Below are 26225 nucleotides of genomic sequence, written 5' to 3'. Positions count from 1 at the left end.
TAACAAATATGTGCCTTGAAAGGAGAAGAAGCTTGCACCTAAAATTACACTGTGCTGTCTGCTTTCACAGCAAAAGGACATTTTTGGATTTTTTTTAATGAGATACTTTTTTCTTTGAACTCTATCTAATAACAGTTTTGTTCTTCAGCTGCTATTAAATAGCACTTTATATTTGGCAATCTGTGTATCAGAGATGAGGACATACTTTCAGGGTTTTTTAGCCTTTTTACAAAGTAAAGGGGGAGGGGGGACAATATGTAGACTTTAATCAGGTTTGGTTAAGACCACATAGAATAACACATTAGAGAAAAAAGGCAATTACTTAAAAATAGTTGTATTTATATTCCACAATTTGTTCAAATACTGTTTGTTTGGTTTGTTTTTTGTTGTTTTTTTTAATATAAACTTTCTACAGGATGTTTTAAAACAAGTTCTTCACATTGCTTGTCAACTATGTACTTTTGGAACTTGAGGGAAATAGTTCTGGTTGTTTTTACAGTTTAACACATGTACAGTACCAAAATGATGGTGGTTAGTCACATGCAGTCCATATGAGATTCTAACATAACATTTAATGAATTTTCTGATGTTGACCACCCCTTTGATGCTGAAGGTAACGCATCTGTAGAAAGCAGCGACTGTAGATTTGGGTTACTGCTCTCTGCATCTTCCAGTTTTTCAGAGTTGTCCTCCCAATTAATGTGGAATCTCGTGACTCTGGGATTAGATGCCAAAATATTCCTTTGAAGCTGGGGGAGAGGAAAATATATGGATTATGTAATGTGTACATCTCAAAATGAAGTTCACATGCATATACATTTTTTTCCTTTTCATCTCTCCACAGCATAGTGTAAAAAGAAAAGGTAATTCACGTAAATCTGTATCTACAGCTACTATCCATGGATCAGAAACATTCTTACAGAAACACACTTGTTCATTTACTCTAACATCCTACTCAGAAAAATAACTGCTTTCTTGAGAGGGTATTTTAAACGTTCAGTGAGCTCAAGTCTGTATGACAGCTCTGCAAGTTAAGTGCAAGTGTTTATTATTTTAGCCAGCTTTTAGAAAAGCTAATTACCCCCACAAAGATTTTCAACCACAGTACTTCACAAAATCTCACAATGATTTTATGGTGCTTGCAATAACTGTACCAATTCCACCAGCAAGCTGTCATCATTTAGGATCACAACCCCTCCTTATATGAAATTATCAAACATGCTTTATATTAACTGAATTTCAGTTTGTCTACTAAAGTTTTAAAGTAAAAACAGTACCTAAATTTGGAAGATATTTATACTGTGGCAATGGACATGCCTAGACATTAGTCACATTTTATTATCATGACTGGCCTTCCTTCTCCTTCGAAAACATGTTATATATATGTATACAGCAAAAAGGAAAACACTTTTTCTCTCAATCTTTCACCATTTTCAAGATAATACATAGCTAACTGGAGGATGGCACCTTATCACCATTATGAAAGTTAAGACTGATCACAGGGAAAGTTTTCTTTGGTAGTAATGCTGATTTTGTTCCCCAAGGAAGCACACTCTCAGTAAATATTTCCCAATCACTTATGCAAACTAACAAGTCAAGCCAAGGCTTCAAGACAGTGGAAGGTGTTGTAGTTTTCAAGATGTTCTGCATTTCACCCGTAGTTTGTTCCCCCAGTCTTTTCCATTATTTGATGCCTCATTTCATGCACTTTATAGGATCATTTGGGATTTGGCTTCATTTCTTAAAAACCTCTTTCTGTAAGCATACCTTTGATGTATTACTAGAAAAAAACATATCTTACCTTAGAAAAGTCTGGCTTTACTGGTGGGTTCTCTCTCAGTTCTGTTTCAGTATATTCATTGTTTACATAGTAGCCAACTCTAATAAATTCTTGACCTCGATAAGTGCATGTAATTAGTACAACTGTTACACCTACTGCATCTGCATCTGGAATAAGCCCTGGGTTAGGTGCATCAGCCTGGATGTGAAAGGGGAAGATGGATTAAAATCAAATTGATACCACATACCTATCTAGCAGGTGAAGTACTTCTCTTAACAGCTGAGTAAGGACTGTATTCAAAATTATTCTTCAAGTTAACCAGACAATATACCTGTTCTCACAACAACATTAACCCTGAATTTAGGACACTATACTCTAGAGACAGAATTACTTGGAATACAGTAAGTGTGCTGACATTTCTCATATGTGATTAGACAGTTTTGATACAAACCTGCTTTTAGTTGAACTGTTGTTTGAGCAAGTGTACTAATTCATTGTTCTCCAGCCTGTCTTGTAATTTAGTGAAGATATTTTTTGTTTGAATATGTCTGCATGTGTTTTTAACAAGACTAAACCCTTCAAAATATAGAATGTACCTTATACTTCAGTAAGAAAAGCAGGGGCAGGCTATGATGAGGCTTAAGTTATCTCAGAGAGTTCTAGGAAAGGAATAAACTACTCTCTCTCACCTCCTTCCACTTGCCTACATCTGTTAAAATGTATGCAATTAAATGCATCATCACAGAGACATCTGACATTTTCAGCCAGGATGCAATACTAATCAATAGACAACTTTTATAATCTTCTCAGTTACTTACCATGGCTCTGCAGTTACTAATAATAAAAACTGTCTTGTAAACATGGCTCACATCAGTCCCTTAAAATCCTTCCTAACTACACATTCTTGATAAAATGTGATGCCTCATTCTCCTATAAGATTTAAAGTAGCAGCAATCTAAGCATAAATGAAAGATCTTCATGTTTACAATTTTACATGAAGCTATGAAACCAACAATGAACACCTGTGTTGCAAGTACAAGTCGGTATTAACAATGTTTAGAGTGGTTTGAGTGCAACAAATCTTAACTAAGGAGAGAGGACAAATAGGATTGATTTCTGCTGCCCCTCTCATCCATAGTTTTCTATAGTATGTATGTGCTCCAGCACTGTGAAATTGGAGAGCTAGTGGCCATGCAGCATTGCCTTCTGCTTGTTGCTACTTAAATTTTAAGCCTCCAAACCAGTCTAGCTTTTGATAAGAAGCTGCAGGCACTATGCAGAATTAGATGACTTGGACCTCTTAGATTAGTGGGAGAAGCAACCAGGGAATCAGGTAGAACACAACTTCCTCCACCCCGAAGGGGACAGAAAATGACCAAGTGGCTTTATCACTCACACAGGGGAATAGAAAAGATGACCAAGCAACAGGGCAAATAAAGAAGCTTGAAGAAATCACAAGAACTGCCAATCCACATTAAATCACTATTCTAATTAAGTAGTCTTGTTCTAACAGTGCCTAGGACCATTTGATTACCTTAAATTTCATAGTGGGCAGTTACAAACTAATATATTGCAAAAAAAAAAAAAAAAAGTTCCATTTAACCCCCCGGAACTCAACTCGCTCCCTAAGGGCAGCTGTAGTTCTTTCGTGTTACCACTAGCATCAATTCTATGATACAGTAGTGAACTCAAGGAAACACTCTGTTTTCATTCTACTTAACTCCCAAGTATTGTTTCGCTGAGGGGAAAGACACTGAACACTGTTTGAAACAGTTTTCTCAAATTTTGAACTTCCTGCCTTGGATGTCAAACTTCTTAATAGGGAACAAATGGTCATACACAGGTGGAAGAAAAATAAGATGACCTTGAAATGATCAAGTGGTAAGTCAGCAGTTGCAAACTTCTTGGTAGGCAAAAAGACAGTAGATTAACTTTTGCATAAAAAACCTGTCTTAATGTCATTCTTATTCTAGAAATTACTTAGGAATTTTATGAAATCACTCAATATATTTGTGTTGAATTCTCTTGCTTTTCCACATGGTACAATTATTCACATACCTATAATTGCAGAGTAGGTAGCTAACGTCATATCCCCACTTAAAGATTCTAAGTTACTTATATGCTTATATTCTCAAAGCGAAGTTTCTGGGAAAATCTTCAAGTGCACAAAAAGAAAGAATGAGGTTTCACTACTGATGTATCTTAGTATTTAGATATCTTGGTATTTAGAAACAAAAAGGCAAAGCTCTGGGCCTTTAATTGAACCTTTTTTAAAAAATATTTAAAAATATGATTAAGTCTGAAAGCACAATAATTTTCCATCTCTCTCTCTATGTAAGGCTGACTTCCTATCCTGATACACAGCTTCTTTTCAAAAGAGACAGTTTTATCATCCGTGGGATTTTATCTGTGTGAAACTCCATTTTACTTGCAGTTTCAGCCATTTTCCTATTTAGAAAAATATACCGTGTACACATTATCTGGAAATTTTATACACCTCTGCAAGGGTCCTTTTCTTGTGCTGTCCCTAGTGAGCACAATCTCTTTATATTATATGCCTCCTGCAGTTCTGTGCTTTGCCCCATTCTGTCTTCCCTTGCTAGTTCTCTCCATCTCTCAGGCTGCTTCAGTTTGGTGAATAAAACAGCTTCTGTCATCAGCAAAGGCTTATTGCAGCACTGTGTTTTGGTGATCTCCTGTGTACATATTAGCAGAGTCCTATCCTCACCTAAAATCCACTGATCCTGAAGTCTAGGATACTTAGACCAACAGTACTTCCGTAAGAAATAAAAGGGATACTTTATTAATACAACACAGGAGTACTCTCTTATAGGACTTACTTCAATCTAAGCAAAATGTCTTCGTGTCTACTCTCAATTTAGCTGTACTGTCATCTATAACAGGGATACAATTGATTATTCTATCCTACATGCCTTTTTAGGCACCTGCCTCCTCTTCCTTCCCATCACCGTCAATGAGTCCTTGTAACTTTGAGAACAGTGCATCTTTTAAATTTGAAATGTAAACGCCAACTTATTTTTCTGGATTTAGTGCCACAAGACAGCCCTTCTGAGGGAACAGAGGATCACCTATTTCTGACCAATTAATGCCATAAGATGTAACAGCTTGATAATGGAAGAACTGATAATAAATGATGCATTTTGTTACACATCTGCTTTACTTGCAGCATGGAAAAATCTGGCCCAGCTCCAAGCCCAGACAGAAGTGTTTCAAGATCAATTTGCACACATGTGGTTGATAAATGTAACCTCCAGCCTAATCCTGTTCCTTTAGCCTGTCCTCTAAGGAAATAAAACCAACAAACCATTTCCTGGAATTTACAGCATTAATCAAGATGGCTCAAAAACCACTGATACTGTTTTAAAACTGTTACAGTAACTAAGAAATAAGAAAGTGTATTCATTAGCACTTTTTTATGCTCATACTCCTTCATGCATTTACCATTAGACAGTTAAGTGAATTTATAGCATTTAGGTAGTAGAGTGGTTCTTATACAATAAGCCATACTCAAGTTTCAATCTGATTTTCTGCTGATAGATTTTGCTCTCAGTTTACAAGACAAATACTAGTATTTGATAGAGAAAAAAAGTGAGCTTAATCATAATTTTAATTAGAAAAAAAAAATCAAACAAAACTAAACAAACAACAAACAGAAGACCCACTTCTGTAAGAATTTAGGCAGGTCTATTTCAGTCCCTCCCCCCCCCACCCCCAACTTAAAATGGAAACCAGAATAGGCTAGTAAACCACCTTAGTACTGCGCTCTTTTCCTGTTCTCCTTCCTCCTTCCCTTCATTATTTCTTCTTAGTAATGTTTAGCTTTAACAGCAGTATTTCATAGGACTGTCATATGCTCCAGAGTTTGTTGGCAAGTCTTGATCTACACACTTGTGTCCCAAATGCCTGCTACCTACTGTTGGCATTCTGTTTTGTCTTACAAATTGCTATATTTTTATGTAATTTAGCATGCTTAGCCAAATATAATGGTTGAACATTTACCCGACCAAACAGGAATTAACTCTTTACTGTTCCAGTTGAGTTTTGCAATTAGTTTGTTGGCCTGATCTTCTAAAGGTGTAATCTACCTTAACACAGTGCTCCTGATTGTCTCAAAACTGCCACCAACTGCAGTAGAGTTAAGCCTGATGGTGCTGGTGTAAAACAGGTAACAAGTGCTCTTGATTACAGTATGATCTAGAATACATTTATAAACCAGACCAGCCAAAGTCACCAGTAGCTACAGGAACAGTACTTATACCACTGTCTCTAATTATTGATGCCACAAATGAAAGTATTACCATGGAAATACCACGAGCAAGAAATAGCAGCTCATGAACAGATCTAAAAGGAACATGTATCATACCTGAAGAGCTGACTGAAATATTCTTCTATCTTACCCTTATTTTTCAAGCGCCTCTTAGTTTGATAGTCATCTTTAAACAAATTAACACAACAGTTTTAGAAGAGTTAAACTAAACTTACCTGAAATACAAACATGTGTCTGCCCGCAGGAACAGGTCCTACTAAAACAGAGTCTAACACCTGATCATACTCTTCACTTTCAGCTGAACCCACATAAATTATTTTCCATTCCAAATCTAGAACAAAACAAACAAAACCAAAACCTACCATTATTTATCATTACAGTCAAAGGTATTCCATTCTTCCCTATCTAGTGTTGCATAACCTAGAATCAATTCTTTGGCAACAGGCCTAAAATAACAAGGACCTGTCTTCACTGGGGAAATTTATCACTACCTGCCCCACTCCTCATGGACCATCCCACCATCTCTCAGCAGGCAGGCAGTACTGCAGGAATCCCTCCATTTTCATAGGTTAGTTTTCAAGAGTACAGGGCCTATTGTTGGGAGCTGTGTTCAGCATCTTCTCAAAGTCTGACAGAATGGCTGCAATACAGCAATGATACTTCTATACGCCTGTAACACACCGCACACCTTGAATACAGACTCACCTCCCCAAAAGAAATTCTCACCTTCTATGTATACACCTCACAGCTTAAGTTAAGGTAGTAAACAGAATAAGAAATCTCCCTGTGTAAGCACCAGGCATACTAACTATGCTCCCATTCCTTCATATGTAACCTCCATAACCTGAGAAGTATGTAAAATTGTGATAGCATGATTAGATCGTATTCTCATCAAAGATATTGGTGCTTGGATTTTATCCACATCCTGAAATAGATTTACAGGAGAAAAAAAAAAAAAGTAGCATTTTGCTTCTTAAAATCATGCATAAAAAAAAATCAAGCATTTCTTACAAATCAGGATTTTTTTGTAACTCACCCTCTCCACCACAGGCGTTTGAAAGCTGAAACTACAAATGAGCACACATTAGCCCCCTCTGGGCCAGCTTTTCCCTTTCACTTTTTGATTAAAAATCACACTTATAAATACACACAGAAATCTAATCTTAAATACAAATTTTTGTGGTCTGGGGTTTTTTAAACCAGAGGAAGGGAAGATCACCATTACAGAAAATGATAACTGACTTTTTTTTTTTAATTGCTGTTTCAAAACTGTATCTTACATAACTTACATGGTATATTTTTCCCCCCTATGAACAATGCCTCGATTGTCTATGCAAAAGCACAAACCTGGACCTTATTACATCTACTTTATTACTATGCTCTGCAAAATCCAGAAGTCTGCATTATGGTTTCTTGACACAGGAATGGAACTTAAGCATAGAAAAAAAATGCACTTTAACAGAACTTGAGTTCTTCTTGCTTATCATGTTTATCATCAGTGCAGGTTGCATTAAGTAATGTAATTAACAGGGCTTGGGAAGAGATCTTACTCCTCTACACAGCACAGCACAATTGGTCAGGTACTCTATCAGAGGTTGTTTCATCTACTTTTTAAGCATGTAGTACTAGCTACTGCAAGTACTGCAGGCCACTCCTCCAGGACAATTAAGAACCTCTTTTGTCAACATCTGTGAATAAGTTAGTACTTACAAGAAGCAAAGATTTTTATGATAAACTGTTTAAGATTATCACACCATCCTGTGCCATTAATCTAGAAATGTAAAGTTCATTATAAACCAGTAGTATATAGTACTAAAAATTGACTTTCTAAAAATAAGTTTTAAATTATACATTTAATGTTGTTTAGGTACCTTGATACTGAACAACAGCTTTTTTAAAAAAAAACAAAACAAACCAACATGGTTGGAGTTGAGTAATTTAAGTTCAGTGGTGCACAGGACTGGCTGAAGAGAAAACAGCACAGTAAACAAATGAAATTTGTTGTCATTGCCTTGGCTTTTTCATGGAGTGTGTACAGGCAATGTTTAATCTTATTTTTAAATGTGAAAGACAGCAGTGGTCGTCCTGAATTTATCCTGTAGTATAACATGCTTTTAGGTGGGGGCAGGAAACCGAGAATTTTGCATTAGACCATCTATAATTCTTCTCATCCCGATTGTGCCGGATAAACTCCAACATAAATCCAGAGAGTGAGAGGCACATCACATACAGCTGTATACAACTGGAAAGAAAGGCATAACGCCTTGTGTGGAGCCTCTGTCGCTTCCCACAGCGGTTGCCATCGAGGGGTCTAATGCCGTATCTCAGTGAAGCCAGACTGACTAGCGAGATCCAGTTAGCTACCTGGAGATGGGCACGAAGCACACCGTGGTACAGGCAGCTCCCTACTAACGTCTCGGTCGGTTGTAAAGGGGCTTGAGACTAGCGGCAGAGGCCTAGAGGAAATCCCAGGCTCAGACGGGACTTCCTCCGAAGTTCCCGCCAGCACGACTGTCCCTCCCAAGGGCGGTGGAATAGACCAAGCCAAACCCTTCCACCGAGCGCGCTGTCACAGGCCGCCGGCACCCACGACTATAAACTGCTACAAAGGCAGGCGGGGTGAAGCAAGTTTAACCACAACGCCAGACAGCCTGCCAGGTGTTAGCACTCGCCAACTCCGGTTTTCTTTTTGCCTCCCCATGCCCCTCAGGCCGCTGGGGCTGCCCGGCGAGCAGGCGGCGCTGGTCTCCGCCGGGGACCAGACAACTCCCCTATTCCGTTCGCAAGTAGCCCCAGCAGAGCGGTCTCGGCTGCCAGGAGGGACCCGCTTGCTCTCCCCGGCCGCCGCCGCCGCCGCCTTCCTCAGCCCTAGCCGGGGCGTTCAAAACTCCCGCCTGAGGAGCGACGCGCGGCCTCTCGGGGCGACTCTCGCGGAGAGCCGCGGCGCGGCCTACCGGCGGCCCGGAGGCGGCGCTGCAGAGCGCCGCCGAGACGAAGGCGGTTCGCGGCCCGCCCGGCTGAGGGGAAGGCGGGAGGAAGCCCGCCGGCGGCGTGGCGTGCCCCTCGGCAGGGAACAGGGTCGAAGCCCCGGACACCGGAGGGGGGTCCCCGCGGGGCGGCTGCGGGGCCGCGCGGCCGGGGCCACCCCCTTCCTCCGGCGGCTGCCAGTAACTTTCGGGTGACTTCCAAAAATAGTGGCTGGCGGCCGGCCCCCTCCCCCACCGGCAGAGCTCCCGCAGCCAACGTGCCGTGCCATACAGTACCGCGCTGTGCCACCGGTCCCCCGTTCCTACCGCGCCGCACCCCGCCAAGGCAGGCAGCTGCCGGCACCCGGGGACGAGCCCGACCGCCCATGCCTCCCACAGCCGTAAAAAAAATTTAAATAATTAAGTATTAAAATGGAGAGTGAGGCAAACGAACCGCTGCCCGCGGAGCATCTTCCGCGCTCTGAGTAGCGTAGGGGCGCCGGTCGAGGAGCAGCCCCTCTCCCCGCGGGCGCGGGGACGCGCGGCGGCCGAGCCCGGTTAACCCTCTCCCTGTCGCACTCCCCCCCACGCACACACAAAGCTGGCAACATGGCTACCACCACTCAAACAAGTTCCTCGCAACTTGAGGCTCAGCTCGCCGATGGCGCGGCGGGGAGAGGAGAGCCGGCCCCGAGTCGGCGGCTAGGGCGGGCGAACACCGCCAACTTTCCCCGCCGGGCTCGGCGAGAGCGGTTTTCCGGCGACGGCTCGGGCGAGCACATCCATCCCTTCGCCTCAGCACGGCGATGCGGCGAAGGAGAAACTGGTAAATTGTAGAAGTAGGCCTGCGCAAAGTTTAAGCCTTAAAACCCCTGAAACGCAGAGCCCGGGGTTACAAAATCCGTATCGGGAAAAACGTACTCACCTTCAGACAGGTCCTCTATGCACTCAAATGTGATTTCGAATTGGAAAGGATTGTAGAAAGGAGAAGGATTATCCAACACCACTACATTGTTCACCTGAACCTTTGCCATATTTTGAAAAAAACACAAACAATAGGAAGAGCGTGCTAACGCAGCACAATAAAGTCCAGTGTGTTGGGCTTTTGCGACGCACAACCCCCCGCGCCGGGGCCCGAGCGAGGCTGAAGAGCTGCGACTTGCAGAAACTTTTCTTTTCCCCCTTTTATTTACACCGGGAGCACTCCACACTGTTTGCAGCTTTCCTATTTCACTAAACTACAGCCCATTCTGCCCTGCTCGCCGCCAGCGCCCGCCCGGATTGGCCGCACGCCGGCCTAGGGCCCTCCTCCCCGAGCGCGGCCGACGAGCGGCAGCAAGATGGGCCTCGCCGCTCCCGCTCCGACCGCGCCTCCTCGCCGCGGCGCCCCCGCCCGGCGCGAGGCGGAAACGGCCTCAGAACGGCCGCGCCGGGCGGGCGGGGCTGTGCCCAGCCAGGCGGAGCCGGGGCGGGCGGGAGTGGCTCCGCAGCGCTGGGACCCTCCGCGGTCCTGAGAGGTGCCCCGTGTGCTGTGGGGTTGTTGCAAAGGGCGGTGTTTCTTTAAGACTTTTATTCCCCCCCCTTTTTTTTTCTTTTCCCATTTTCTGTTCCCAGAGGTGGCCCAGGTTTCACGCTGGGGCAGGGTGTCGAAGGGGCTCTGGGCTCTCCAGAGATGTTCAACTCACAAGAGCCCAACCGCGCAGGGGAGTTGAGCTGTCGTGGTCAACACCATGGCACTCAGCTCTTGTCTGAAGGCAGTGTACCCAGAGGCAGTGTAACAGCACTTTGCTCGCTGGGGTGCACCCCAAATAAAGAAGGGTCTGCTAGTGGGGTGCCTGGCTCCCTGCATGGGCCACAGTTCTGCTAGGAATGCACCTTGCTGCTGCTCCAGACGCCACCCACAGAGGGGCTGTGTAGGGACCAGAGCATGTCTCTTATACAACTGTGCTGTCAAGAAGCCATCCCATTCCTGTATTTGAAAAGAAAGGCTTAGATAGCTTAATAAACTACGAAACAACACATATCCCTGTGCAGCAGGAGGCCCAGTGGGAAGACCGCCCTGTGCAGCAGCATGAGGGCGGTAGAGGAGGCCATCTTGTGTGGCAGCAGGAGGCCTTTGGAAGAGGCCATCTTGTGGCTGCCATGCGTAAGGAATAGGGAGGAGTGACAGCACTGTATAGCACCAGTTTTCATTCCTCATGCTTCTGTAGGGGAAGAGCAGGAGGTGCTCTGTACTCATGGGGTGTGGGTTGTGTACCATCACCACAAGAGAAGATTCGGTGTGGAAATAAACACATAGCTAGGCATCAGTACTGGCTGCAGGGAGACTTTGACTGCAGTGGAATATGCACTGCAGAAAGGCATGTAGGAGCCATCTTTCCACCTGTGTGGGAAGGCAGAGCCCTGCTGGCAGGAGCAGAGTGCTGCCAGCGCTGCGGCAAGGGAGAGCACAGGGCTGAGGCACGGGGGCCTTTGGCCTTCAGCAAATCCCATGCAAGGTTTGGAAAGGTGATGACGCTTTTGGTTATTTACAGAGAAATGTCATTGTCAGACATTTGCCTGATCTCTTGCTTGCTATGCTTTTTAACAGCATTCTCCACATCTGGCACAAGGCTAGAGGTTATTTTTCATTTTTATAATTATGTCACATGACTGACTGCCCAAGTTGTTCAGTGCAGAGGCCAGGAAGCCAAGAAAGATTGGATGCAGTGGAGTAGATTCCTCACAACAATCTAAAGTGTGTGTTGTGTTATCAGGAAGCATGTATTTCAAATAACTTTTTGCTGGCCATTTGTGAAGAAGTGGCTACTCTGGTGGGCTGCACAGTGATTAAGAAGGCTTCTGCAGACTGTCCTCCCCAAAATGAGCAAAGCTGGCAGGTGGGGGGAGTGTTCTTGGGCAGGTTTTACTGTAGCATTCAAGGAGATTTTGGCTAGTTGCAGCTTGTCAGTTACTAGGAGATTTTCATCTGAACACTGGACTGAAGAAGAAGGGCTAAAGATAAGAAGCTGGGAAATAGGAAATAAAAAGTTTAAAAGGATCTGCACATCCTTAACAATGAGTGGCCATTCTCATAGCTGTGCAAAGTTTTTGACCTGCCATGCTCCCAGAGTTGTGTATCATGTGTAGATTTACTGGGAAAAAAAGCAAGAATTTATCTCGTGCTTCCTGGGGCCAGGTGTTAAAAGACACTCAAAATATTTTTATTTTTTTTTCCCTATAAACTTTGGTTTGCAACTCCAAAATTTTGGTCTGTTTTAGTAGTTGGTAGGGAGGAGTTGCTAAATGGCATTTGTCCTAATTTTTAGTTGTTTCTTGTAGATTTAGTCTTCTTACCCTAATCTCTTTTGCTTAATTAGCAAAGTCCTAAAACAAGTCACCATCGAACATGGGAAGCTTAACAGAATCTGCTCCACAGGTCCAGGCTAACCTGCCAAACGCTAGTGGGATTTCTTACCCATAGGTGTAAAGTGAGTTACATGGTAGAGGTGTGTGGTGGAGTTAAGCTGCTGTTTTGCCATCTGTCCATGGCACAAGCCAGTCGACTGGGTCCCTTTCTTTCACTCAAGTGCATTCCTGCATTTTAAGAACGACTGACTGAAGTAATTGATTCTTCAGGTCTGACAGTGACTGCTGTGAAGGACTTTGGGGAGTGGAACTTGGAAGCTGGAGCACTGGTACTTGCAGATGGAGGCCTTTGTTGCATTGATGAGTTCAATAGTATCAAAGAACATGACAGAACCAGTATCCATGAAGCAATGGAGCAACAAACCATCAGTGTTGCAAAGGCAGGGTAAGTCGGATGTTAACGTGATAAAAATGTAAGATGTTCCTCTTGTGTTTACAAGTTGGACAGAGGTTTGTCATGCTGATTAAATATATTTGTTTTCTTTGATGTACTTAATATTTTTGTTCTTAGCAGTATTATTAAACTAGATGAGTCAATATTTCAAAGAACCCTAGACCAGAGATGGCAAGTGATCAGAATGAATATATACCCATTTCACTGTTCGGTTTTCAACCTACCACTGTAGGCTAGGGCAAGTTCCTAAGAAGGCTTGGTGTTCTTTTTGTTGTCCTCTGCTGCAAGTGCTCATAATAATAATGTGTGAAATGAGGAACTCCGTGATTTTTTTATTGGAACTTGGAAAGTGGGACTTAATTTCTCTCAAACTAGTAATACTGCATGGTAACAAAAGAAGACCACAGATTTCCAGGCTGCTGCATTTTCTATGTTGGGCATGACATAAACTCCTGCTTACTTTAAGTTCTTTGCTTTCTTTTTCAAAGTAGTGTGTGTTAAAGTCTGCTGTTTCCTTCCCTGCCACTTTGATTTTATACCTTATTCTGACAGTCATACATAGCTCTTGTTCAGGTCCATATTGTTTCCTGGCTAGTATTGCTGAAATTGCTGCTCAAACAGCATCATCCTTTCCATATTCCACTTTGTCATCTTCAACTCAGTTCTTAATTCAGTCACATCTTCTTGGTTTCTGTAACTGATTGTGTCCTTCCTCTATTCTGAGAATATCCACTGGAGCTCTCTTTACCCTTTTTGGCAGACAGTAGACAAGTCATGTCTCACTCACCTGAGTGATTATTAGCCCAGTAATGCAGCTGGGGACAAATACTTGGAATCAGCACAGCCCTATCTACTTAGTAAGATGGTGATGTATTTTAGCTGTGTTCTTTGTTGCAGTTGGCTTGGTTTTATAGACCCCAAAGCACAGTTGCAACTTGCACATGTAGCCTCAGTTGCTCACTTTTAAAGACTACATGCATTGAGGACTTCTTTTAGTAGTAACTTTGCACAGACAGGCTAAGCACTTTGTTGATTTAGGTCTTATTTTGAGGCATAGGAAACAAGATAGGGTTTTTTTTCCTCCCACTGTGTAATAGAAGATCCATAGTCCTTCCTCCCAGTTATAGAAGAATATAGGATGTGAGGCAGCAGTTACTCAGGAGCTGCCTAGAAATAGCTCAGTGACAAACCAAAGTTAGAATACCTCTGCTGCTGCCTTAACCAAAACGATTACATTTGGACTACTAGAATAAAAATAACCTCTCCCCACATCTAGAAACACATGCCAGGATAGCATGGTTAAGAGGAAAATGGCTGTTTCCCTGGAGGAACATTTGGTACGTCTGCCATGATCTGGTTTGGTTCATATTCATAACATGTTTACATACGGGAACAAACATAGTTTATACTACACTTTATTTTGCTTTCTTAAAATATAAGTCAAGGTAAAATGTTGCTTTCCAGCATTAAAATGTGTTTCTATACTGTATAAATAAGCAAAGTAATACTTATTTCTGAAAAGTTATGTTAGATTTTACTATTTAATGACCAGGGAGGTTGTGAATGCTTCATCCCTGGCCAGGCTGGACAGAGCCTTGGGTGACATGGAGGTGTCCCTGCCCAAGGCAGGGGGGTTGGAACTGGATGATCTTAAGGTCCTTTCCAACCCTAACTATTCTATGAGTCTGTGATAGCTGTGTATAGAGGTTACTCATGGCAATATTGCCTAGTTACTAGTACTGATCATTGTCTTTCTGTATAGTTTCCATTCTCTGAGGAATGCTGTATATGTTATATATTAATACAATAATTGTGTATATTGTTTAGCTCTTATGATCTTTAAGGTAATATGTGATCTTTATAACATAAAAATGTGATCCTTTTTAACACTTTAGAATCATTCTCCTGCCCAATTTAATTCAGCCATAATGTTCACCGTACTTTTCTCTAGCTTGGTGTGCAAGCTCAATACAAGGACGACTATCCTGGCAGCAACAAACCCAAAAGGCCATTATGACTCTAATGAGTCTGTCTCTGTCAACATAGCTCTTGGCAGTCCCCTGTTGAGCAGATTTGACCTGGTCTTAGTATTGTTAGATACAAAGAACGAGGAATGGGACCGCATCATTTCATCCTTCATTTTGCAGAATAAAGGTAAAAGTAGTCTATTTAAATTAAAGTACTTGGCAGAGTGGAGTGGTTTGGGGGGGGGGTGGGGTTATGCTTTTTTTTTTTTAAATAACATTCACATTTTTTCAGTTTAGTTGGTTGTTCTTGAGTCTTTCATATTAATCAGTGCCTAACATATTTGCTATGTTAGTTGCCTGTGGTAAGGTTGTTTCTCAAGTAGGAATAAGATAGATACCACTAATTAATTAACAGCAGTGAACTGAGAACACTTTATGATCATTTACAAGAAATTTTGGCCTGGACTGCTCAGTAAGTAGATAGTTTCCATCTTGCACTTTTACATTGCTGCGTGTGCAGATCCAGCACACCATGCAATTGCACAAGCTGTTAATAGGAAACTTAATTCAGGCAGAACAAATCTGAGCTGCATGTGCTTCATGGCTCAAAGAATAAACAGTAGTGTTCCCTACATGAAGCTCTGTGCTTTGGAATTAGGGAAGGCAGTGTGATACAATTTTAACCAGCTCCTTCTCCATCCACTTCAGCAACATGGCCTTGATCTGTGTTTGGAAGAAGTGGTTAGAGGAAACTTCTTCAGCTAGCTTCCTTTGCTTCCCAAATATTTCCCTACAAAAATGTTCAGAATATGGGAGGCAGCTTTTGGCTCCTGCAAAGTAAGTAGAACACCCAGAGGAGATAACATGCATTCAGTGTATCATTTTACATTTTAAGGAATACTGGAGCACTAGGTACTGATTGTACCATCTGGTGGGCAGTAAGTCTGACAGCAGTTCTGTTGCAATACTGGAGGCTTTACTGTAGATTTTAATAGGAGAGGGATGGGATGCTGTGTAAAATTCCACACTGGAATTTGACCAAGTCCTCGAAGGCAAGTGTACAGACAACTCAGAATGCCCCAGAAATACGGTAATGTGTCTTTTATAGTCACCTGTCCATTTAACATGAATTCTTAGAAAAAGCGTGATGTCTGTTGTTACAGAATTACTGACTAGACAGTTGTAACACAGGTTGCCCGAGCAAATCGGAAAAGCTCTGGAGCATGGAAAAGATGAAAACCTACTTCTGCCTTATCAAAAATATACAGCCAAAATTGTCTGGTGAGAGCAACCTGATCCTTGTACGCTACTATCAAATGCAGCGTCAGAGTGACTGCAGAAATGCTGCTCGAACTACCATTCGCTTACTAGAGAGTTTGATCCGCCTTGCAGAAGGTAAGGTGGTGGCAGTTTTATTTTTAGGCGAACAATTAACCTTCATAAAATGAATAGATGTGGAGTATAATTACAGCCAGTAAGCAGAGTAGCAGCTTTTCCATGAAGGTAGGGATAGTGCGTCTTGTATTGTTTTTTCTTTCTAATGTAAGGAGGCTTGGAGAAGGGTGTTACAGTTAGATTATCAAAATCAGTTTTAATTTTGCTTTTCTCACACCCATAGTAAAAACTAAAACCACTGGAAGAAATCATATTTGAGAGAAAAATCTCAGAAGTTATTTGTATTGATGAAAAGCAATCTCAGGATTTAGTTTACTTCATTTGAGCCATGTATTTGCTTCTATCCTCAAATTGCTAAAACACCAAAAATAACATCTTTTTGTTTCCTAAAGTGTCAATAATCAAGTCAGTATTTTGCAGTGACTTAAGCATTTCCAACTCTGAGTTCAAATCGTATTTCAGTTATATGAACAAAACCAAAGGAAGCAGCAGGTCTATGTCTTAACATGACTTTGTTTTATGAAATGGCATGTAAACTATTTTCAGGATGAATTGAAAATAATGTACTGTATTTTTGTATGGCAATCATAAATGGTCTTTATGCTTTTCTATTCCAGCAGTGTGGTGCTTCCTAAATCAGATATTTACATTTTGTTCTCCATTTGGGGGGAGAAATTACTTAAGCGATATTCATAACTTTTAGGGATTCACATGCTATTTTCACATTCAGTGTTTTTTCCATTCTTATGTGTTCACATGATTGGAGCTGTAGTAGCATTTCGTTCCTTCAAAGTATTATATAGATAGTATTAACTAACCTGCCTTTCTCTTACTGATAAAGATCTGTGTGTGTTTCTACAGCCACTTAGGAGGAGAGCCTCATAGAGTAAATTCTTTGTGTTATATCCATTTACAAAAATCTGTTTTGTTTTGCTGACTTAAGGAAGGAAGAAGAAATAAAATTATTGTAGGGAAAAACATATTAATACAAAATATATAATATTTAATATAATATGAAATTTGTGACTCAGACCAGTTAGAGGAAATCAGATTTTTTTCTGACCTGTGAAAATTAGACTGAGTTTTTACTTTATTGTGATGATATGTACCTATGTAGATAGAGGTGTTTTATATCACACATTTTCATTTATTTTTGATAGCTCATGCCCGGCTGATGTTTAGGGATACTGTGACTGTGGAAGATGCTGTAACTGTGGTATCAGTGATGGAATCTTCTATGCAGGTAAGGTTTCTTGCAGAATTTACCATTGCTGCAGTACCACATTTATACGATTCAGTTTATCATGTAGATATATGCCAGTCCTCTTTTTCTCTCATGGAAAGTAGGTCATCAGAGGCCTTGACAAGTCATTTTTAGTCCATCTTGATTGCTAAAATTCTTAAACTGAAAAGTCTGGATTGATGATAAAGGCCTGGTACATTCCTTTTAATAGACTGCAGTCTAAACGAAGTCTTGGCATGCTATTGACTTCTGTTAATTTACATTTTAGAGACCTTTGGAGGCAGAAACTGTGTCTATGTCACTGTGTTTAATAGCCTTTTATGGGCTTTTCTTCCATGATTTTTCTTGTCACTCATTAACTAGGCATGAGAGAACCAAATAGTTTTTTGGAGCATGTTTCAAACAGTTGCCAGGATCATTTTAAAAGCCAGTAGTGATACTAAAACTCAGAAATTTTAGAAGACTATTTTACTCTGAGAAACCTTAAAATTCCAAAACTTTGGTTGCATTGAAAGTTGTGCATTCCAGTTATCACATGGATTTGTGTAGTGTTTCTATTCGAAAAGGCACTGAAAAAATGTGGAAGGTTAGATTTTAGTTTAACATTATTAGGATGTTGAATGTAAAGAGAAAGTAACATGTTAATAAAAGAAATGAAAATAGAGTGGATGCTATTTTTAATGGAAATGCAGAAAATAATACAGACACTATTATTTCAGATAGAATATTTTAAGGGAAATAAATCTTCATGATTTGGAACTGGAAAAAAATTTGCCTTGAGCAGATTATCCAAAGTTTTGGATGAGGTTTTCTAGTATGTCTGAAGTGTTTGGTTTTGGCTCTGTCAGAGATGGTGTACTCCACTGCAGAGATGACTGATCTGATCCAAAATGGTATTTCCTATGTTTCTGTGTAGGTTGATATGAATATATCCAAATTAAAACAATTTTATATTGCACCTGTTAGCTCAGTGGACCTGAAAGACCTTTGCAGGAGTAGATATGACAAAGTCACATGGCACATAGGCACTTGTGATCTCCCTGGTTCTTTCAATGAGAGTTGAGAGACTAATTGCAGTTCATGCCACAGGTAATGTACTGCACAGTATTGCAAATGTAATTTGTCTCAAAAATTCTACAGGACCTGACCTTATTAAGTAGCAAAAGATTATTTCACTGTCTGCTGCAATTCGTCTTACACTGTTTTGAAGAGCTCAGCTTCTCAATGACAGCACTGCATCTAAGTAAAAAGCAGTGCTAATATATCCCATGCTAATATTCTTACAGCAGAAGATATCACTTAAGTGTTCATTAACTGTAATTAAAACTGTAATTAGCTACATGGGAATTTGATGGGACGGTGGTTTCAAAGCAGTATGGTTTTGAATGTAAGAAATCTGTTTCATAACAGATCAAAAAGTGGAATGTATGTATATAATAATTATGAATATGTATTGTCATCTGTGTATCTCTCTACCTCATTAGCACAAATAAATGTAAAAGAATTGGTTTAACTGTGGGTCACTTTTTCATATTTATGCAGCCCTGTCCTGAAGGGCTGCAGTTTGCATAACAAGCATCAATCTGATAACAGGCAGTGAGAAATCTGCCTGAATTACGACTGCAGACTACCTGGGAGTAGTTGGTATTCTTGTCATATTTGCTCCACTCTTCACTGTTCATGAGCAAGTAGACAAATGTGTTCGTTTTCGCTAGGAATTTGAGATATATTTGAGGCCAAATTCTACTTTCCTCGTACAAATCACAGAAGCAGTTTCTTTTTCAAGGAAGTAATTTATTTGTTTTATTAAAAAAAAAAAAAACAAACACCGAAACAATAGAAGTAAGATGCAAAAGTTTATTTTGTGTTTCCTGTCTAATTGTCAGTCTGTAGAATGAGGTTGTAAATGGGGAAGTACCAAAGCCATCCTTGAAGGACTGGCTGCTCAGCAAACCCTGACTTCAACACGTCTTTTCAACTTCTACAAAATATCATATTCTTGCCAATAGAAAATAAAAGTTCACAAGCCCCCTTGGGAGGAAATACTATCTCATTTTCATCACCAGCATAGGTCATTGGGGGGGGGTTGTTTCATCCTCTAATTCACTCTTATTTTTCTTTCTTAATTTGTCTTTGTGAGTATATTCTATTTCCCCCTGGCTTGATCTTTTATTTCCCTCATTTCCTTTTTGTAGACATTATCTCCCTCCTTCTCTTGGTCATGTTTTGATCCTTGTTTTATTTCCTTTCCAATCCATCTCCTTTTACTCCAATTTTACATTTTACTGGAACAAGTTGCCCAGAGACGTGGTGGATGTGCTATCCTTGGAGACATAAGGCTAGACTGGATGTGGTTCTGGGAAACCTGCTCTAGTTGAAGGCAGTTGGATTAAATGACATTTGAAGGCCCCTTCCAAGCCGAACTATTCTATTATGTTGTTTTCTCATCTGTAGGCACTTTTACACCCTTACTTTCTGGTAACTGTCACTGTAATACTTTATTCTGTGTCTCTGTTATAGATCTTCTGCCCTCAGTTCCACAGCATGTGGATTTGTCATATGGCTGCCTTCCTCTACTCAAAATGGTATCTCAGAGACGTAAGCACCAGCACAGAAATGAAACTTTACAAATATGTTAGTCCCATCCCACTTAGAATTTCACACACACACACACAAGAATATATAAAAGAAACTCATTGTGATGGCCAAGTAAAGCAATGAAAAGTCAGTGATGACAAGATGTAATTGTACCCCTTAGGTGCATATCTCAAGGTATATAATCATGTATTCCTTTTTTCTTTCATTGGATCCTTAGGTCACAGGTTGACAGTACTCTAGCCAAATGCAACTATCCTATGTTAGTGTTTTGTTCAATATTTTGTTTATTATCAGCTGTCATAAAGGTGGAATTCTCAATTTCTTCATGTGTTTTTTCTGTGAAATTCATCTCCAGTGTACTTGAGTATTTCAGAAATATCAATTCACTTATCTTCATGCAGTCCTTGAGAAGTGGTGGAACGGTGCTACTCCTGTTCTAAAATTTGGAGCTGAATTATTTCTCATCCAGAACAAATTGTCTGCTGAAGCATACCCCATGAAGATTGTCATGGTTTAAGCTTAAACCATGACACAGATAGTTAGGGCCCCCAGATTCAGAGTAATAATAACTCTTGAAATATTTGAACACATTTCCTGTTGACTTCAGTTTTCTTCTTTGCACACACCGCATCAGGATTACAGTTAAAGCTCTATTGCCTTTCAAAACCTTTGCTTAACTGGCTCATTCTGAATCACAAGAACTAGAACTTGGTGTTAGAGAGAATCCAGTTCTCCGTGGCTATTTTCAGGTGTCCTAACCAAGAGACTGGACTTTCTGCAGTCCCTGCATCACTAACTATGAATCTTCTGGTCCTAAAACCAAATATGACAGAGAGGTTCTACAACAACCTTTTCCATGGCTACAGATTAATGTTTCTATGTGGAACAGATCTCTCATGTTCCTGAAGTAATATGCGTTAAAAAAAAAAAAAAACAACAAAAACTTCAGTACGATGCATTAATGATTACATGGACAGCCTTAGTTTTAGCACTATGTAGTTTTAAAGGGCTTTCATTAGCCACCAGAATAATGTTTATTCAACGTTTGGTTGATTTTTTTTTTAATTCAAAATTTTAAAATTTCAAAATGGAAAAACCAGAAATTGCCATAAATGAAAAGAAAATTTCATAAAATGGAAAGAAATTCTTTAGGGTGGTGAGGCACTGGAACTGGTTGCCCAAGGAAGTTGTGAATGCTCCATCCCTGGCAGTGTTCAAGGCCAGGCTGGACATAGCCTTGGGTGACATGGTTTAGTGGGAGGTGTCCCTGCCCATGGCAGCGGGATTGGGACAAGATGATCTTAAGGTCCTTTCCAACCCTAACTATTCTATGATTCTATTCTATGATTTCTATATGTAGCAATTTCTGGTTCTAGAGACTCCGCTGGCTTTCGCTATTTCTCTCACACCACTTGATATGCATCCTGTTCATTAGTTGTGTTGAGCCTTATGGATTAGACAGGAATGGTAAAGACTAGCCAGTCTGTGGCAAAATAGAGGGTTTGTGCTGAGGGTTGTTTTCTTTTTTCCAAAGAGTGATTATCTGTAGTGCTATTCTAGATTATTTGTTGTGGAATAAATAATTTTGTGCAGATGCTCTGTTCAAAATACTTAATTTTCACATGACACAGCAAATTTGTCCCAGATTAAAATCACTCGCTTTCTAGAATTATTCCTGAACAGGTAGTTACCCTTAAAGAGCTATTCAGAAATACTTTTGCTGGTCAGTTAACCCTGTGCTGACAATCCTTAATGCCCAGGTCTTTCCATTTAAATACTTAGACAAAGCTAATGAAAACTTTCAGCAGTCAGAACTTCTTCAGTTATAAAAGTTGCTCATGTGGCAGAATTTTGACAAGGTATTTGGAAAACTAGTTCAATACTGATTTCCATTTTTAGTCCTGATGTTCTCAAGCCTTAGGTGAATTTTCCATTTTTTGTATGAATAAAAATAAACCAATGCTTGTAAACTGCAGATTTGATAATATAATTAATTTCTTTATGTATACAACTACCTTTGCCTGTGTGAGCAGCCCTAACAGTGTGAATATAGTTACTCAGTAAATACTTGATCATTTAAGCTTTAAAAAAACAGGGAAGAATTTTGTGTGAAATGGCCTCTGCTGTTAAAATTTGGTGCTGATTTATAAAGATAGCATCTTTTTATTATTTTTTTTAATCTTTTTGGTGACATAGGGGTGTGCACTTCTCGGAGGCATCAATGCCTTACACACCTCATTCCCTGAAGATTCAATGGCTCAGTATCGTACACAATGTGAACTCATATTGGAGCGATTGGAGCTGCAAGATCTTCTGCACAAAGAGCTACAAAGACTTGACAGGTATAATGTGCAAAGCAACAAAACAATTCAGTAGCAAAAAATAATTGTTTGACAATAGTATCTGGAGAGAGTCTAAAAGTAGAATCTGACACTGGGAGGTGTTCATAAGAGATCATAGACATGTAGGATGGTATGGGGGATCATATAGCAGAGGAACTGTTTATAGTGTATAGGAATCATTTCACCTACACTGATACAGTCACTTTTGAAATTGAATGTGACTGTTCTTCACTCATGGGTAGAATCACTGATTAGCAAGAAGTAAAATGCTATCTCCCTTGGAAATTATATGTTTAGGTGCAATAGACAGAATATCAGCTATACTGAGATTGGAGAACCCTCATTCTAGCACCTTTGGTGTTTTGGAGGACCCTGAGGACATTAATAGCCACAGGCAGTGATAATTAAATTTTGTAGGTAATCTGTGATGTGTTTCCTCTTATCATATTGAGGCTTTGATATGTTGAGTCCATAGTGATTATGAGAAAACCACCAGCAACCACTATTCCAAGTAATACCTAGGTTTTCCATTCTGATAACTCATTTAAGGCTTTGCCTTGCTCAGGATAAAATCTAATGAGGTTCTTGTTGTAGAAGATGTGCTTACAGAGTGTGTAATCCCTAGGAGACTCTAGCAGTGACTGTAAGTAGTGCAAAGCTGTTAGTTTGTTTTTCTGTTTGTCTCCCAAGGAAATTAAGTTTATGTGGTTGTTTTCTCTGTCCACCTGCCTATCATCTACTGGGGACACTGAATTCTGCTGCTTAATGTAGAAGGTGCTGAAAGATCACAAACTGCAAAACCAGATTTTGGAGCTATATGTGAAGCTTAATAATGCACTTTCGTGGCCTGCATTATTTGTAGCTCTTCACCATTCATACGTACTAAGGATCATTAATGCAATAAAGAAAAAAAGGGAGGAAAATAACTATTTATTTTTTTTGTTTTCAACCCATAGATTAAAAAAGGAAAATCCATGTCAGCTGCAGCCTGAACAGACAGGTTTCAATACTATTACAGGATGCTTGAACAAGGGTACATTTGGACAGTCAAAGCAACTGCCTCAGTCAGAACCTTCAAATCAACAAGAGAATAACTCCAGGCCAAAGCTTTCTTTGCCCAAAAACAACTGTGAAGGGAATATACATCTAGAACCCTTGTGCAGCCCAGCATATGGTAATAACAAGAATGCAAACCACTTGTTCAAACATAGTAAGAGAGGTGATGAAGGCAGCTTGGCATGGTTTGACAGCCTGGAAGAGAGCAACACTGGTGCTGAAGAAACTTTTCAGAAAAAGGCTCCAGTACCCAAAATATCTCCAAATAACTTGACTTCAAAAGCCCTGTGTAAAACATCCTGTTCTGAAGGAGGAGGTGCTTCAATACCAAAAAAGGAAAATGGAATTAAAGAGTCAGTAGCAACTGTGAATCTACATGCTCCTTTGGAACAAGACAAAGTTTCCAAGATAAGGAGGACAAGGACTGAAGAAAACAACTGTTATTCTTCAGAAGCAAATATTGAAGACCCAGCATCACCAAGTGCTAGTGTGCAGGATTCAGTTATTACACAATGGGTTTCAAAAAGCTGTCAGAGACGGCACACTGAGAAATCACATGGGTTCTTTACAAGTACACAGGACCCTGAGGCAAAGGCCCTTCCTTCAGTATTACCTGTGTCTGGCCTGTCAGATTTTTCAAGTGATGCAGATTCTGTGCTAGAGGAGGAAAACAACAGGGTATGTGTAGGAGCAAAACCAGCAACAGTTTCCATGAGAAAGCGAAGTAAAGGTCAAATAGTGAAGGAAACAAATGTAGCAGGTTCCCATGAGCCAGAAATCCTTGACAGTGAAAGTCCTCCAGCAGCTAAACTAGCTAAATTTACTTTCAGAGCAAGGACAAAACTTAATCATTCTTCAGAGAAGAAAAATGAAGACTTTTCTCTTTTTCAGAGTGAAACTATTTTTAAGCCTGGAGAACAGTTCCAGGGGGAGCAGCTGTTAGAGGAATGCTGCCCCCCTGAGAAATGCAAGATGACATTGAGTCGCTTAGGAAAAACTTGTGTGGAGAAACAATCAATTGATAATAAAGGGAGAGAAGAGCAACAGAATCAGGCCTTGGGGAAAGAGATCAGAGGAAGTGCAACAGTACACTCTCATGTCAGGTTTGATGCTGTGTCAACTCCACCCACTGAAAAGAAAAAGGAGGGAGAGGAGAAGCTGAGTGGCCCAAGCACAGGGAAGGTGCGCTCCAGCACATTAGCCAAACTGTCAACATTCTCCTTTGCACCACATCCTGAGTCACAATTGGCAACCTCATCTACCATTAAGGTTGACACTAACAAGGAAAGCCACAGCAACTTGCTGGAGGTGCACATGAGTAATCCTAGCAGAAGGAAGAGTTTTGCATTGGAAAATGCTAGTAAAGCCAGCATGGTCATGCGGAAATCTCTCTTCTCGATAGCAGAACTAGATGATGCTACCTTAGATTTTGATTGGGATGAAGAGATTAGGAAAGATCCAAGCACATAACATATATATCCTCCAAATTACTTATTGTGCAGTTCTCCTGAATCTCCATATTTCTGTCAATTGTATCCATAATTTACAAAGTATTTAAAACCAATCATCCTGAACCTCTGTTGATACCAATGAACATACTTTCTTTAAATGCTTTAAATACTTTACATCAGACTGTGTATACTGCAGGACTGATGTGTCTTTCAGTTCCCAAGACTTCATATATCAGTTGACTCCTTTGATTGACCTGATGTAACCTGAAGACTTGTATGTTCGTATACCTGGAGTATAGTGAATCTTGCAGAAAAGCAGGCTTAACTGGCTGTTATCCTTTAGTTCCTGTAGCGGTTAGAACTCTGCATGACTCAGATTGTCCTTCCAAATAACTGTGCCACTTTAGAAAAATTATGATGCTAAAGCTATGTCATTATATTTTGCTTTTGTATATATGCTATTTGTCTCAGTGTGGTGAGCAATATCATGATTTATCATCATGCTATGGTAAGTATTTCTGTATTACTGTCATTGTGACAATTGTGCTGTGTCTCTGATTACTTTGCTGGTTACAGTTGTCACACTGCTGATGTTGAAGACATGGATCAAGAGCTTTTTGTTTCTGGAGTTTTTTCATTTGGTTGGTTTTGGTAGGGGTTTTTTTGTTTGAGGATTTTTGTATTTTAAATACACTGGTTCAGATCTGTGTGTATTCTGGGTCATTTTATCAAAACCCAACTCAGTAATAAACATACGGTTCTCCACTGCAGAGACACAAAATTCAGGTGATTGGATGTGAGTCCTTAGTAACTTAACTTTCCTGTATATAAGCTACACTTCAAATCTAGCAGCATGGTGAAGAGCTACCCTAGTATAGCTTGGCTCTGACTCAGATCATGTTTACTTGACTATTTTAATTGTGATTAGAGTTCTGCTGTATCAGATACGTAGTTCATCTTCTGTAGCATGCTGCATCCTATGTCATTCATTTGCTAATGGAAAATTAATTTGCTAATGCATTACATGTTTACAGAGAAAGGTAAGCCTTAAATTTCTTCCAGTGACTTGCCTGGTATGTTTCTTCTGTATTTGAATTCTCTACAGAATATTGTTTTTATTACCTGCAAAGTAAACAGCGAATGAAGTGATTGCTTACAGCACAGTAAATCCTTTTAGAGGCTTGCTAGCACAAAGAACATTTGATTCTCTTTTGATTTGCTTAAATTTGGAAGTAGGTCCATTGAAACCAGGTGAGTTGAAATGCTGCAAAATTTCAGAGAATGAGGGAGTTTGAGGCCCAAGTGCTTTGGTGTGATACAGTGAAATAATGAGAACA

General features: G+C 40.3%; 2 protein-coding genes across 3 annotated transcripts in view; one reads left to right on the top strand and one right to left on the bottom strand.

Annotated features, from left to right (window-relative positions):
- Positions 1-25554, top strand: part of MCM9 (minichromosome maintenance 9 homologous recombination repair factor) — a 47269-nt gene extending 21715 nt beyond the window's left edge. Inside the window, exons 8-13 of one of the 2 annotated variants that reach the window (XM_034060511.1) lie at positions 12653-12827; positions 14788-14990; positions 15995-16198; positions 17359-17441; positions 22236-22381; positions 23338-25554. In XM_034060511.1, the coding sequence (XP_033916402.1) occupies positions 12653-12827; positions 14788-14990; positions 15995-16198; positions 17359-17441; positions 22236-22381; positions 23338-24907 (2381 nt within the window). In that variant the 3' untranslated portion in view covers positions 24908-25554. Of the gene's footprint in view, positions 1-4967; positions 5167-12652; positions 12828-14787; positions 14991-15994; positions 16199-17358; positions 17442-22235; positions 22382-23337 lie in introns of those variants that run through there. The other variant, XM_034060510.1, reaches the window with a different exon arrangement.
- Positions 245-10449, bottom strand: ASF1A (anti-silencing function 1A histone chaperone). Its single transcript, XM_005154710.3, has 4 exons — positions 9960-10449; positions 6284-6399; positions 1802-1978; positions 245-749 (listed from the first exon to the last, which is right to left on the bottom strand). The coding sequence occupies exons 1-4, from the start codon at positions 10066-10068 to the stop codon at positions 537-539; spliced, it is 615 nt and encodes a 204-aa protein (XP_005154767.1). The 5' UTR covers positions 10069-10449; the 3' UTR covers positions 245-536.
- Positions 25555-26225: the final 671 nt, after the last annotated feature.

This window comes from Melopsittacus undulatus, chromosome 3 (genome assembly GCF_012275295.1).
Source record: "Melopsittacus undulatus isolate bMelUnd1 chromosome 3, bMelUnd1.mat.Z, whole genome shotgun sequence".
Lineage (NCBI taxonomy): Eukaryota > Metazoa > Chordata > Aves > Psittaciformes > Psittaculidae > Melopsittacus > Melopsittacus undulatus.
The sequence above is the reverse complement of the archived record's forward strand: the minus strand, read 5'-3'. Positions and strand labels throughout refer to the sequence as shown.

Bases quoted from the DNA above. Each gene is read 5' to 3' on its own strand.
- ASF1A (XM_005154710.3), bottom strand. From the start codon at position 10,068: ATGGCAAAGGTTCAGGTGAACAATGTAGTGGTGTTGGATAATCCTTCT. The intron at 6,400-9,959 runs GTGAGTACGTTT...GTTTTGTTCTAG, and splicing joins CATAGAGGACCTGTCTGAAG to ATTTGGAATGGAAAATAATT. The intron at 750-1,801 runs GTAAGATATGTT...CCTCTCCCCCAG, and splicing joins TAAAGCCAGACTTTTCTAAG to CTTCAAAGGAATATTTTGGC.